This window comes from Mauremys mutica, chromosome 10 (assembly GCF_020497125.1).
Source record: "Mauremys mutica isolate MM-2020 ecotype Southern chromosome 10, ASM2049712v1, whole genome shotgun sequence".
In the NCBI taxonomy this organism is placed as follows: Eukaryota; Metazoa; Chordata; order Testudines; family Geoemydidae; genus Mauremys; species Mauremys mutica.
Window position 1 is genome coordinate 20,284,357 of NC_059081.1, and position 12,561 is coordinate 20,296,917.

At 41.4% G+C, this 12,561-nt stretch overlaps 1 protein-coding gene across 1 annotated transcript in view; it reads right to left on the bottom strand.

Annotated features, from left to right (window-relative positions):
- LOC123378771 (von Willebrand factor D and EGF domain-containing protein-like) overlaps nt 1–11,977 on the bottom strand; it is a 258,695-nt gene extending 246,718 nt beyond the window's left edge. The window contains exon 1 of the mRNA XM_045032909.1: nt 11,881–11,977. Within this exon, the coding sequence (XP_044888844.1) occupies nt 11,881–11,977 (97 nt within the window). The remainder of the gene's footprint in view (nt 1–11,880) is intronic.
- Between the last annotated feature and the right edge of the window lie 584 nt (nt 11,978–12,561).

Genomic DNA, 12,561 nt, shown 5'->3' on the forward strand with positions numbered 1-12,561 from the left:
ATTTTCATAACTAGAATGTCAATTTTTATTGTCACCAAGAAGAAGAGAAAAAGAAAGAAGAGGTGAAGGCCATTAATGTCAAAGCTATTTACACTGCAAGGGAATTACAATGACAAAGAAGAGTGGTGGTGAAATTCTTTTGGGAGAGAGATTGTGTATGTAAGAGGCCAAAGGCTGAGTGCTTTCAGATGCCAGAGGTCTCTGGCCTCTTGTCTTGCAATGTAAGAAAGGATGCATTGTATTGACCCAATAATATTCTCCTGTTACCTCATAATCCTTTATTCATATCTTGGAATAACACAAACTACAACAGCCTTCATCATGAAAAGGATTCAGTGTTGCTCATCAGAGATTTGACTGGGAGAAGCAGTTAAAACGACATGTCTAGGCAAAGGATTGTCAAGCTGGGTATTAAAAGGGGGAAAGTCCTCAGAGTCATGATAAGGCCAGGACTGGAAAAATATTTAAAATTAGAGGCTTCCTATATATACAGTGAAGGCAGGAATTTTCAAAGGATCCTTAAGAGCCCAAACCCTATTGGAATTTAATGGGATTTGGGTGCCTAACTCCCATAAGCTATTTTCCCCATCTGTAAAATGAAGATAATAACAATGACCTTCTTTGTAAAGCACTTTGAGAACCTAGGTGAAAAGCTAGGTATTATTTCTATTTTATTTTGAAAATTTCAGCCAAAACAAATAGATCTTTATATAAATAGGTGGGAGCATAGTTTATAAGAAAGCTACATAAGGGAAAAGAAAAGACCAGTCTGACATAACCATCAAGAAAAGCTTTCTTTTACCTTTAGATTTATTGCTGCTTATTATGCATTTATAAAATGAAGTCTCCACATACCAACACAGTAAAAAGAAAGATGAGTCATCAATAATTGGGTTAGGAAATAAACAGCCTTGTTCACATTTTCTTTTTTCTTCTTACAAAATTAAAGTAAATTATTAATTAGGCTTCTTCCTGTCTGTGTCTTTGTTGTCCATGTTAATCTTAACAAGTAATGCAGGAACAGTACAAAAGATGCTTTTTTAAAAATCCATTAAGAGGACAGAACTGATGATACAGTAGTCCCGATGAATCAAATTATCTGTGTTATGTTATTGGAGAGAGGTTGTGTCACAGTCAACTAATTTTTACAGAACAACCATAGTTGGTTATAGAACAAGTAACTGGAGGAAGGAGGATTTTCCAAATATCATGAATATGAGGTATTTCTGAAATAATCTTTGAAAGGTCAATGCAAATCAGATACCTGGTCACTTGACCAAGAGAAGGGATGAGAGATTTGTCTCACCCAGGACTGTCTGGTACTAATAATGGATTTGCATTTCCCAGATCCTTTTAGTTGTTAATAACTAAATTAATATTTCGTTATGTTACTAAGCAAGAACGTGACTATATCTTTACTCTCTTTGTTCTTCCTATAGTACTCTGGATGCCCAGAGATGCAAACTTCAACAAAAGATTATTAGATTATTAGAAACCCAAAGTGGGTGCCATACACAGGATATAGGTTAGAGTGCCACATTCACAACATGTTCAACATTTTTTCCTGAATATTGTGGATGGTCTTTCTGATAGGCCCCATCCAACCACCCTCTGCTTCCTGTACCCTGACTGCCTCCCAGAACCTCCCGCCCCTTATCCAACTCCCCTATCTAATATAAACATTTGTAGCACATAAATAAGAAGTCAACTTATGTTATCTTCTAGTTCATGAGAAGTAGAGCAGGAGCATTTAAGTTGATGAGATGTTTAAGTTGATGAGGGACTATTTTCTGAAACTGTCAACACACCAAGTTGTCAAGAGACAGCTGAGTCGTAAAATGCTCCTATCACCATGGGAGATGCATCATACCATTGAAGCATGCAGATAAATTGTTATCTAACTCATGGAAGTTGTTATATGAACAAAATAAGGGAGTAATAAACTCACCAATCGATCAATTATAAAAACAGCAGAAAGAATACAGTACATTATTATATTTTCTTGAACATATGCGGCAATCAATTTTTCCTGCAACGCTAAATGTATTCCCTCATCGTTCCCAATGGATGCCATGGACTATGAATACAGCAATCAGCATAATAGGTGTCAGAATAATCAAAGTAATATGTGTCAGAAAGAAGCAATGAGTATATAATAATTAAACAAATCTCCCAAGAGCTAAACATACAAAGATCTTTTTTAAAAAAACCCGAACTGTAAAAAGTTTCATGCACAAAAGTGGTTTTACTGCAGTTTCAAGGCAAGATGATAGTTATTCCTCTACCTGATGTAGTTCCTCACATTTCACCATGAATAAAAATAGCCTTTTGTATAGTCAAACCACACAATGCAGCACACACAATGATCAGATCAAGGTCAATATTCAAATTCAGCTGAATTTGGACTTGATCTGAACCTTAACTCACTTCATCAGTAATATATTCTCTCAAGTTAGAGTTGATAATAAGGTTCATTTAAACTGTGGATCATGTCCCAGCTACAAGCCAAAAATGAGGCATTCCTAGTTAAATGCACCTGTAGAGGAGAATAGACAAATCTAAAGTCTGATCATCTATAGAAAATTATGCAAAACCAGAATTAAATACACAATTGCCCCATCTTCCTTGTCCCCGCCCCATCCCCCTGCCCAAATGAAGCTCTACCCCAAGTAGAACCTTCGATAACCAGAGAAAAACAGAGAATCCATGAAGTCCACTACAGTTTTGATATTACCAACCTAATTAGTCTGAAAGATGTTATGATGATGGATGGGGTGACAATTTGGGGAATATATGTACAATTTATGAATTTTAGGATTTTATGAAATTGTTGTATCATTGAAGTCTCAGTATATGAGGAATCCCTTGTCTGCTGTCAGGGCTGTCTCACATTTCTCCCAAATCAAGGACAAGGGAGAGTCGTTAAACCTTGATGGTTGCCCATTAAAATAGGAGCACCTTAGGACAACGGGTTAGCTGAAGCTAGAACTAGTTTTATCCAACTTTTCTCCAAGGGGCTGGGATTTAAAGGAGTGGAATTTTCCCAGAAGCAGAACTACTTTTGGCTTGAATCCTGACTCTGGCTCTGATCTTTGGCTTAGCACCTTGGGTCCATGCTCCTGATTATAATCATTAGATCTGACCACCCATGGCCCAGTCTCTACGGAAGAAGGGGGAACTTTACTAGCCCTTTGTCAGGTGGCAATATAAAACCTACAGTCAATAGTGCTTTGCATCCCAAGGTCAGAGCTCACTTTATTTTTAAAGGAATAGAGCCCAAACTCAATCAAGAATAAAACATGCTTCTCAGAACATCCTTGGTTTTCACTGGAAGACTTCCATTCAAGGTCAGACTAGGCTTGACTTTGCTTCATTTGTGAAATCTGAATAGATAACAACCCAGGTGATGTGGTACGAAAGATATAGAAAAGAGACAGATCCAAAGCCAAATAAAGCCAGCAGGAGTATTCCTGTGTAGTTCAATAGGCTTTAGATCAGGTCTGAAGATAAGTATGAAAAAACAAGGGTGAAATCCTGGCTCCATTGAAGTCAATGGGAGTTTTGCCAGTGATTTTAACTGAGCCATGATTTTACCTAATGCAGCAATAACAGGAACAACAAAATACTCTCTTATGCTAAGTATGAACAGTGCTTTGCAAAATGGAGCCTGTGATGGGGCAGAGAGGCTTCACAACAGCAAAGAAGGGGTTAGGAGAGTCTATGGGCCCAACTAGCCCCACCCTATAGCCAATGCACAGCTTGGAGGGGGAATAAAAGGAGTGAACCTGGCTCAGGTCAGGGCTGATTGGCCAGGGATGAGGATGGAGCTCTGCCTCTGCCTGAAGGAAGCTTTGCTGGCAGAGAGATGGGCGTGTTAGCCGGAGTAGCCACTGGGGAGGAGTAGTTAGACCTCAGGAGAGAGCAACACTCAGTTAAGAGACTGCATGTGAACTAAGGCCAAAGGACAGGGCAGGGACACCCCACTTGCAGACTGGGAATGGCCCAGTATTGAGTTGACTTTGTTTTTTGTTTTAGAGACCCGAGGGCCACATTGGGGTTGCAAAACTGTATGGCAGTGGTCCCCAACCTTTTTGTGGCCAGTAGCACATTCATATTTTCAGAAGAGTGTGGCGGGCACCAACAATTTTTCAAGGCTTATTTTGTATTTGTACATTAAATAACATGAAAAACATCATATTTAATATACATAATATATGAATCCATAAGATAAAAAGGGTAATTTTACATGTAAAAGGTATTAATTAAATTATTCGGCAATTACTCTTTCACCTTACCATGTGAATTTGCTCTTTTTTATCTACCTGTAAGAAAAATTAAGGAGTTTTTACCAAATAAATATCATAAACAGTTTTCATCTTATTTATTTTTAAAAAGTTAAACATTGTTGAACTGCTGGTCCAAATATATTTATTAGTGTTACTTTAACATAGAATGAAGCCTGCAGCCCCGGAGTTCTCTGTCCCCGGCAGGCACGGGGCCGCGGTTTCTCTCCAGCTTAAACTGCGGCCTCGTGCCTGCCAGGGACAGAGAACAGCAGCGCCCACAGCCTGCAGCCCTGGAGTTCTCTGTCCCCAGCAGGTGCAGGGCTGCGGCTTCTCTCCCCTGCTGGGCACTAGGCGGGCGCACATAAATGCCCCGGCGGGCGCCATGGTGCCCGCAGGCACCATGTTGGGGACCACTGCTGTATGGAGTGCCAGTTAGGGAAGGCTGTGCCTGTTGGAGAAGGAAGAGCCTGGCCCCCACCCCCTATCCACTCCCTCCCACTTCCCACCCCCTGACTGCTCCCATCAGAACCACCAACCCATCCAACCCCCCCCCGCTCCTTGTCCCCTGACCACCCCCTCCCAGCCCTAACCGCCTCCCCGGGACCCCACCCTCATCCAACCCCCCTGCTCCTAGTCCCCTGACTGCCCCGACCCCTAGCCACACCCTTGCCCCCTGACAGGCCCCCCAGGACCCCACACCTATCCAACCCCCTTGTTCCCCATCTCCTGACCCCTATCCACAACCCCACCCCTGACAGGCCCCCTGGGACTCCCATGCTTATCCAACCCCCATTGCCCCCATTCCCCGTCCCCTGACTGCCCCCCCACAGAACCTCCGCCCCATCCAACTGCTCCCTGTCCCCTGACTGGCCCCCGGGACCTCCTGCGCCTTATCTAATTCCCCAGCCCCAGCCCCCTTACCATGCTGCTCAGAGCAGCACGTCTGGCACCCGTGCTGCCCGGCCGGAGCTAGACACATTGCTGCTCTGCTGGGCAGAAGTGCACTGCTCTGAGCCCTGCCTGTGCAGCAGCATGGCTGCGGGGAGGTGGGACAGCAGGGGAGGGGCCAAGGGCTGGGATCCCTGGCGGGGAGATCAAGGGCCGGGCAGGACGGTCCCACGGGCCAGATGTGGTCCACCTCTGTTTTAGACCCTGTCACTGTCTGAGATTATATGCAGGTCAAAGCAGCCATCTTCGACACTCTGGACATCTTGTAAGAGACACTCCACAAGATTTCTGGGAGGAACGGTATCCTTTCGGAGCAGTCCTGCATGATTGCCGAAAAACTATGAGATTCATGTTGGAGATGGCTCAGATGAAGATGAAGACAGGAACCCAGGTCATTTGCTTTTTCAAGTGGCCACCTTGGGCACTAGTCCCAAGATTACTCCTTCATGGAGGGCAGCTTTGGGAAAATCTGGATTGCGGGAGCCTGAGCTGAACAACCAAAGCTTGTGAAGTTGACTAGCTTTGTAAAGGTGAACGGGACAGAAGTGGTGGGTCTCAGGGACTCAGAATATTTTGGCATGATCCCTCTGTGATCCCAATCTTGGATCATCCCCAGGCACCATTCTTCTATGATGCACACATTCTACGGTGGGAATGTGAAACCCTGTGCATGTTGTGACAGAATGTACCTGTGTGCATACCCTACACACTGTTGTAATAATTTTTGTACAAAGTATACCTTGTAAAGTATCCTCTGAAAACTCTGACTTGAAGACCCTTTCCTTACCCAAGTCAGAGATCCTAACAAAATTATCCAACTTCATTGAAGAGCAGAGAGCTGATGACATGCTGAGCCAGGCCTATATCCAAGTGACAGTTTTCAATGCGGAAATGGTGGAACCTCAATAAGCTAAAGTCTTCCCTCATTTTGACATTCAGAGTGATCATCTGTATCACCTCGAGAAAGACCTCCAGACTGAGGAAACCTGAAACCAGCTTCTGGTGTCCAGAGACCATCAGAGGAAGGTCATTTGGCTGGCCCACAGCATACATTTAATGAAGCACCTCAAGATGGAGAAAACACTGGCTCGAATTCTAGTCTGATTTTTTTGGCCTGGAATGTAAAAGGACATCCCCAATTTTTTTGCCTACTGCCCTGAGGGCTAGCTCACAGCACCTCAGCCAAAGGAGAAAACTTCACTGGTTCCCCTCCCACTGGAGAGCATACCCTTCAATCATATTGGGATGGACATAATCGCCCCTCTTGAAAAGAGTGCTGCGGGTTACCAGTATATTTTGTTACTTGCGGACTATGTCAACCATTATCATAAGGTCATATCCCTGTGTAAATGAATACCAAAGCAGTTATTTCTGAACTGATGAAAATCTTTGCCCAGACTGGGCACCACATTATAACAGACGAGGGAACAAACTTTGTGTCCCAGACAATGAAGCGACTATGTTGGCTGTTGAAAATAAAGACCTTCCAAACACCGGCTACCATCCCCAAACAGACAAGCTGGTGGAATGGTTTAATGGGACCCTAAAGAATATGCTAAGAAAGTTTATCACTATGAATATCCGACATTGGGACCAATTACTCCCTTCCCTTCTGTTTGCAATGAGAGGCATGCCACAATCCTCCATTGACTTTTTACAATTCAAGCTATTATATGGGAGACAGCCACAAGGGATTTTGGACCTCATAAGGGAAATGTAGAAGGAACAGTCACCTGGAGTGGATAATGTGGTGTAGCACATTCTTGACCTTCAGGAAAAGCTCGACGCTTTAGGCCTATTCTCCAAGGAGAAACGCCTATGTGCCCAGAGCATCCAGAAAGCAGCCTTCAATAAAGGGGCCCACCTTCAGGGGGTTCAACCTGAGGATCAGTTTCTCTTATTACTTCCCAGTGCTGAACTGAAGCTCTTGGCCTGCTGGCAGGGGGCTTATGAGATGATACGATGAGTGAGGCCTGTGAATTACAATGTCCAGCAGACAAACAGATGTAAACGCCAACAAATTTACCTCATGAATCTTGTAAAGCTGTGGAAGGCTTGGGAGAGCCTGTTTATAGCCCCATAGCCACCAAAGTCTGAATTGGACCCACAGACCACTAGAACCTCAAAGCCTGGGATGGTGAAAATCAGAAGCAACCTCACTCCAGAACAAATGGTCCAGGCCCAGCAATTGATTACTGTCTTCTCCATGGTGTTTTCTATGCAACCTAGATGAACCCTTTAATTTCTCATTACTCCAAGACTGAACCTGGACAATGAGTCAGAGAAAATTAATGATCCCCTTCCCCAGAGAATAAGAGAAACCATAAAGCAAGAGCTTCATTAGATGCTAGAATTGCAAGCAATTGAGGACTCATTTAGAGAATATCTGTCCAAGGCCCGGGCCCTTTAAACTTCTGCCAGAGCCCCGCTGCCGCAGCCCCGGAGCTCCAGCAGTGATTTAAAGGGCCCAGGGCTCCCAAGGCCCCACCTCTTCCAGTTGAGGCACCGCCCTTTCCAGTCGAGGCCCCACCCCCTGCTCAGGACACCGGTATACTGGTAAATCCCTTAAGTTACTTTCCCCTCTGTGGCAAACCCCTACTAAATGCCAACTGGACAAAAATGAGACAATCTACCTTGGTACATCTGGGGAAAGGGAAGCTGTGACCCATGGTGGATAAGATCCAGCCCTCCAGTCATGCCTATGCCAACTCTAAAGAAAAAGGTATACAGTTCTTAGGATACTAACAACAATTTATTCTCAGCTTCTTGACTATTGTGGCCCCTTTTAGGGATCTCCTTAAAAACAATAGCCCAAAAAAAGATCCAGTGGACCAATGCTTGTCAAGACACCTTTCAAACCCTTAAGTCCCATCTCTGCTGAGAACCAGTCATATAGTTTCAACTTCACCAGGGAATTCCTGCTACAAATCAATGCCTCCGATGCAGGATTAGGGGCCACCTTATCTCAGGGGATGGAAGGTGATGAACACCTCCTCCTCTATCTTAGCTGAAAATTATTCTCAAGGGAGAGGGCCTCTTCTGTAGTCATAAAAGAGGCATAGGCAGTGAAGTGGGTTATGGACTCACTCCAATACTATCTTCTGGGCAGTCATTTCACCTTAGTTACTGACCACGCCCCGCTACTTTGGCTCCATGTCATGAAGGACACCAACCCCCAAATTATGAGTTTTATCTATCCCTTCAGCCATTATCCTTCTGCATACAACATACTGCCTCAGTGCTTCCTTCCCCTGTGCAAACCCACCGCTGTGGAGAAAGGTCCACAAGGGAGCACTGCTCCATCCATGCCGCTACAAGGCCCTAATCTTGATTGGGATCGCTATGTGCTACTTTAATATAGTAACAAATAGCTGCCTAAGAATTTCAAACTACCTACACCTGTGCAGAACCAAGAGAACATTGGCAGACCATTAAGAGATCACATTGCAAAATCCAGTGCTCTTGCACCAAATACATATTGTAAATCTCTATAACTCTCACAGGTCACAACACATTTTCATCAGAGCTTCAAAAGGCACATCTGTGAGTCAAGGACTGTCTTTCTGCCAAATTTCAAATTTCTAGGATCCCCCACTGACATTCTAAAGTTGTTCAAAAATGTCACAAAATACTTTATAATGGAAAAGTACATTTTTTTCACCCTCTTCATTCTCAAAAACAGCTGCACTATTTTGGCTTACTCAAAAAAACCCAAAAGTGTACTGTGAACAACCATGCCAAATTTCAGAAAGGAAAATATCAAAAAAGTTATCAGCAAATGGAAATCATTCTGCAACCTTAACAATAGGCATCACTATGTGCTCAGGCCATAACAATTACAAAAGGTCAAATTACACTTTCAGCTGTAACAGTGTAACTTGACTAATTCCACTGAAATCAGTGATGTTACGCTACATTTACAACAGCTTAAAATGAGAGCAGAATTTGATCTGTAAAACCATATTTGATTATAAGAACAAGAACACAGGGGGTTAGGAACTGTAACACCTGATCAGACCAATGCTCTACTCAGTCTGGTATCCTATCTCCAACAAAGGCTAGTACCAGATGCTTAAGAGAAAGATGTAAAAACTCCATAATGGACTATTATGAACTGACATGCCCATGGGGACACTTTCTTCCTAGCTCCAAGCAGTTAGAAATTAGTTGGCTTTTGCCCAGAAGCATGGAAGTGTATAGCTGGTTATACATTTTCATCCTATCTAATCTAACAGTAGGAAAAAAGTCACAAAATAGGCTCTTGGGGTTGCTTTAGTTGTTAATGTGCATAGTGCAGATTACATGCTGCTATGTTTGGTTTTCACTGTTTCAGTGAGAGGAAGACTAGAGTCTGGGGGATTAGCAGCGAGAACAAGTAGCTTTTCACATGCTAGATTGGTCTCATTTGCCTTCATAAATTGTTTCTTTAGGGCGTGGTGACACTGTTCCTTTCTTTTGCAAATCAAATTTCTTCTCCCTGCTGCACTTCCTATTCTCTGGTATCCATTCCACCTACTCCTCATTTCCCCCATATCTTTCTTCCTCCTCCCAGCCCCCATACACACATACAAGACTCACTATCTTCATTTTTTTTAAGTAATATATATTTGGTACTGTACAATTCACTTACCACAACTTAACTCTTATTTCATGAACTTTGGTGCATGTTTATAACTTTGCATGAAGCTCATATAACATTTCCAAACTTTTCAAACTCCCTATTGCATGAAAAGCTCCTAGAGGGGAAAAAAACCTTCATCTTGATGCCAATGCTACAAATAGCTGGATATTTTAAAGTTAAATTGTTAAAGAGGTATTTTTGAGAAAAGTTACTCTTTCTTTTGCTTAACTGACTTACAGAGTCTTATCTGAGAAAAGTTTGAAAAGCTCTGGATAGCGTCAACCCTCCCACCCCTATGAGTCACAGTTGCTGTTATTATTGCATCTCGTGCTTTATTTTTAAAAACTGCTTCAGCTCAGCTACAAACACTGTGGGTAACCCTTTCATGTTTCTCAGTCACAGGGGACCATGTAAAGCACAAGAATAATGAGTGTATCCTTAATCACTACTGGCTTCTCCATTCGTGAAGAAAATGAGAAAGAGAGATCTTCCTTGCTCTGTAAAAGACTTTTTATTTTTCTTAACGAGGCAGCTGCAGAGAGCTATTTGGTCAGACTTTCCTTATCAACAGAGAAATCCTTATGGAATTAATAGATTTGTTATATTCAGAGTATAACAGTAAACAGCATATGGCTTTGTTAATATCATTATAATGTCACAGCACAATCTGTCAGAAAAGAATGTACATTTTTTTGAGCAATTTCATTTATTTGGAGTTCACAGGAAAAACAAAAACATAAGACCCTCTGTATCTAAAGTACAGCAAACAATTTCTTAATTTTTGGTTTGTATTCCCAGTTTAACAAGTATGTCTGTGCATATTACCATAATAACAAAACTAAAAATGGAAAAGCAGTTGATTTGTTACCAGGAGTTAAAAGGTCATTTCCTGTTGATGAAAAAGCCTTTTCTATCAGGTAAGTAGCTGCTACACTCCATAAAACTGGCAACCCTTCAAAAGATTTTAGAAACTAGAAGCATTGTTGGAAGATAAAGAAGATAAGGTCATTTGCCTTGGGTTTAGTCCTGCAAACCTTACTAGGTGACCCTTTGATATTGAAATGATGAGAGCTTTAAATTGTTTTATCTTTATACAGCTGATGATCACTGGCTGATAATCACTTTTTTAAACCATCAGAAAGTCTAGCTGAATTAAACTGTATAAAATATTGTGATATATTTTCAGCAACGGGCGATTGCTACCAGTATTGCACATGGGATAGGCATACAACTACACTCAATGTTTGGTTCTGAGCCTCAGGCTTTCCCATTATTTTATACTCCATTTGACAGACACTATTAGCTCAATAATGGCTGACATGATTTTCATTGCATAGTTTATATTGCTACAGTAGATTAATTACTATACTAGATTAATAAAACTGAATAAATAAAGTATGTAAAATCTGTAACCTCTTATTGGGAATATTATGCCAGCATTAAACAAAGCTTGCATTTAATATGTACAATACTTCAAAATTTACTTATGAGCACTATTGCCAGGCATTATGTAAATGTATATTGTTATATGTGTAATTAACTGAACTATAACATTTATCTGATATATAGCACAAACTTCTCTCCCTGGAGGAATGGATTCTGTTTTTAAATACTTTTCTTAATTTATGGGTTGTTGTTTTTTACATATTTTCCTTTAATGAGACAAGTTATGAGTACTTGACATTTTCTAATACAGAGTAAGCATTTTCAGAAGGGTTGTATTTTCTCTATTTTGAATTACAAAAACAAAAAATCCCACATATATAGTAAATACTATGCCTGGTAAGCATACTTCAGGGTCCACAACATCACTTTCACTTGGTGAACTTTCAAATTAGCTTGTTAATTGTTTATTTTAATACCATTTCCATTCTATTTTGAATACTCTTTAAAATTCTATCTCTATCACTGTAGATGTTGCTCAAAAGTATAAGTAAACAGGTTATGTGTCTCAGTTTATAACATTCATTATCACTGTATCCCCCAAATTACTGTCAAACAATTAAAAAGTACCAAAATCCTTACCTAATGGAGCGGACCCAGTACAAAGATGCAACAAGGGAATCCAAAGGATGTAAGCAATAAGTAGGAGATGCAGATGGAGAGATAAGGGCTGCTGCATGTTGTCCAAGGATATGTTTTATCCACCCATCTGCAGTTTTTCAGAAGTTAACTTTTGAAGTACTAAACTTTGCAAGAAAAGACAGAAGCTTGCCTTTGTGTTTAAATCTGCCTTCTTTTGTAAAAAATAAGTAAATAAAAAAAATCCTCTCTCCTGAGGAGAGCTCAATGTATTTTCAACTGAGAGGGAACCCCTTCAGCTATATATAAAATGTATACATAACACACACACACACACACACACACACACATTGGCCACCAAAGACTGTAGCCCACGCTCCAGCTGCTTACATTCCAGCTGCTCTACACACCCTGTAACACAACACACACACAGAGGGCTGGAGCAGTCTCTACAGTCATTGTCAGGGTCTGTGACTTTTAACTTTCAGCAGGAGGGGGTGGCCCTGGGAAAATTAGGGTTGTGAACCAAACACATTTACTTATGCAGGACAAAAAGGGGAAAATGTGAAATGCAGGTTATTGAAGTTATGATTAATATCAGCACTACAATACCATTTATATGACAAATATGTAACACCATTATAATGTTAGAGTGGAAATGTTTTGTTTTTAACTTTGAGTTCC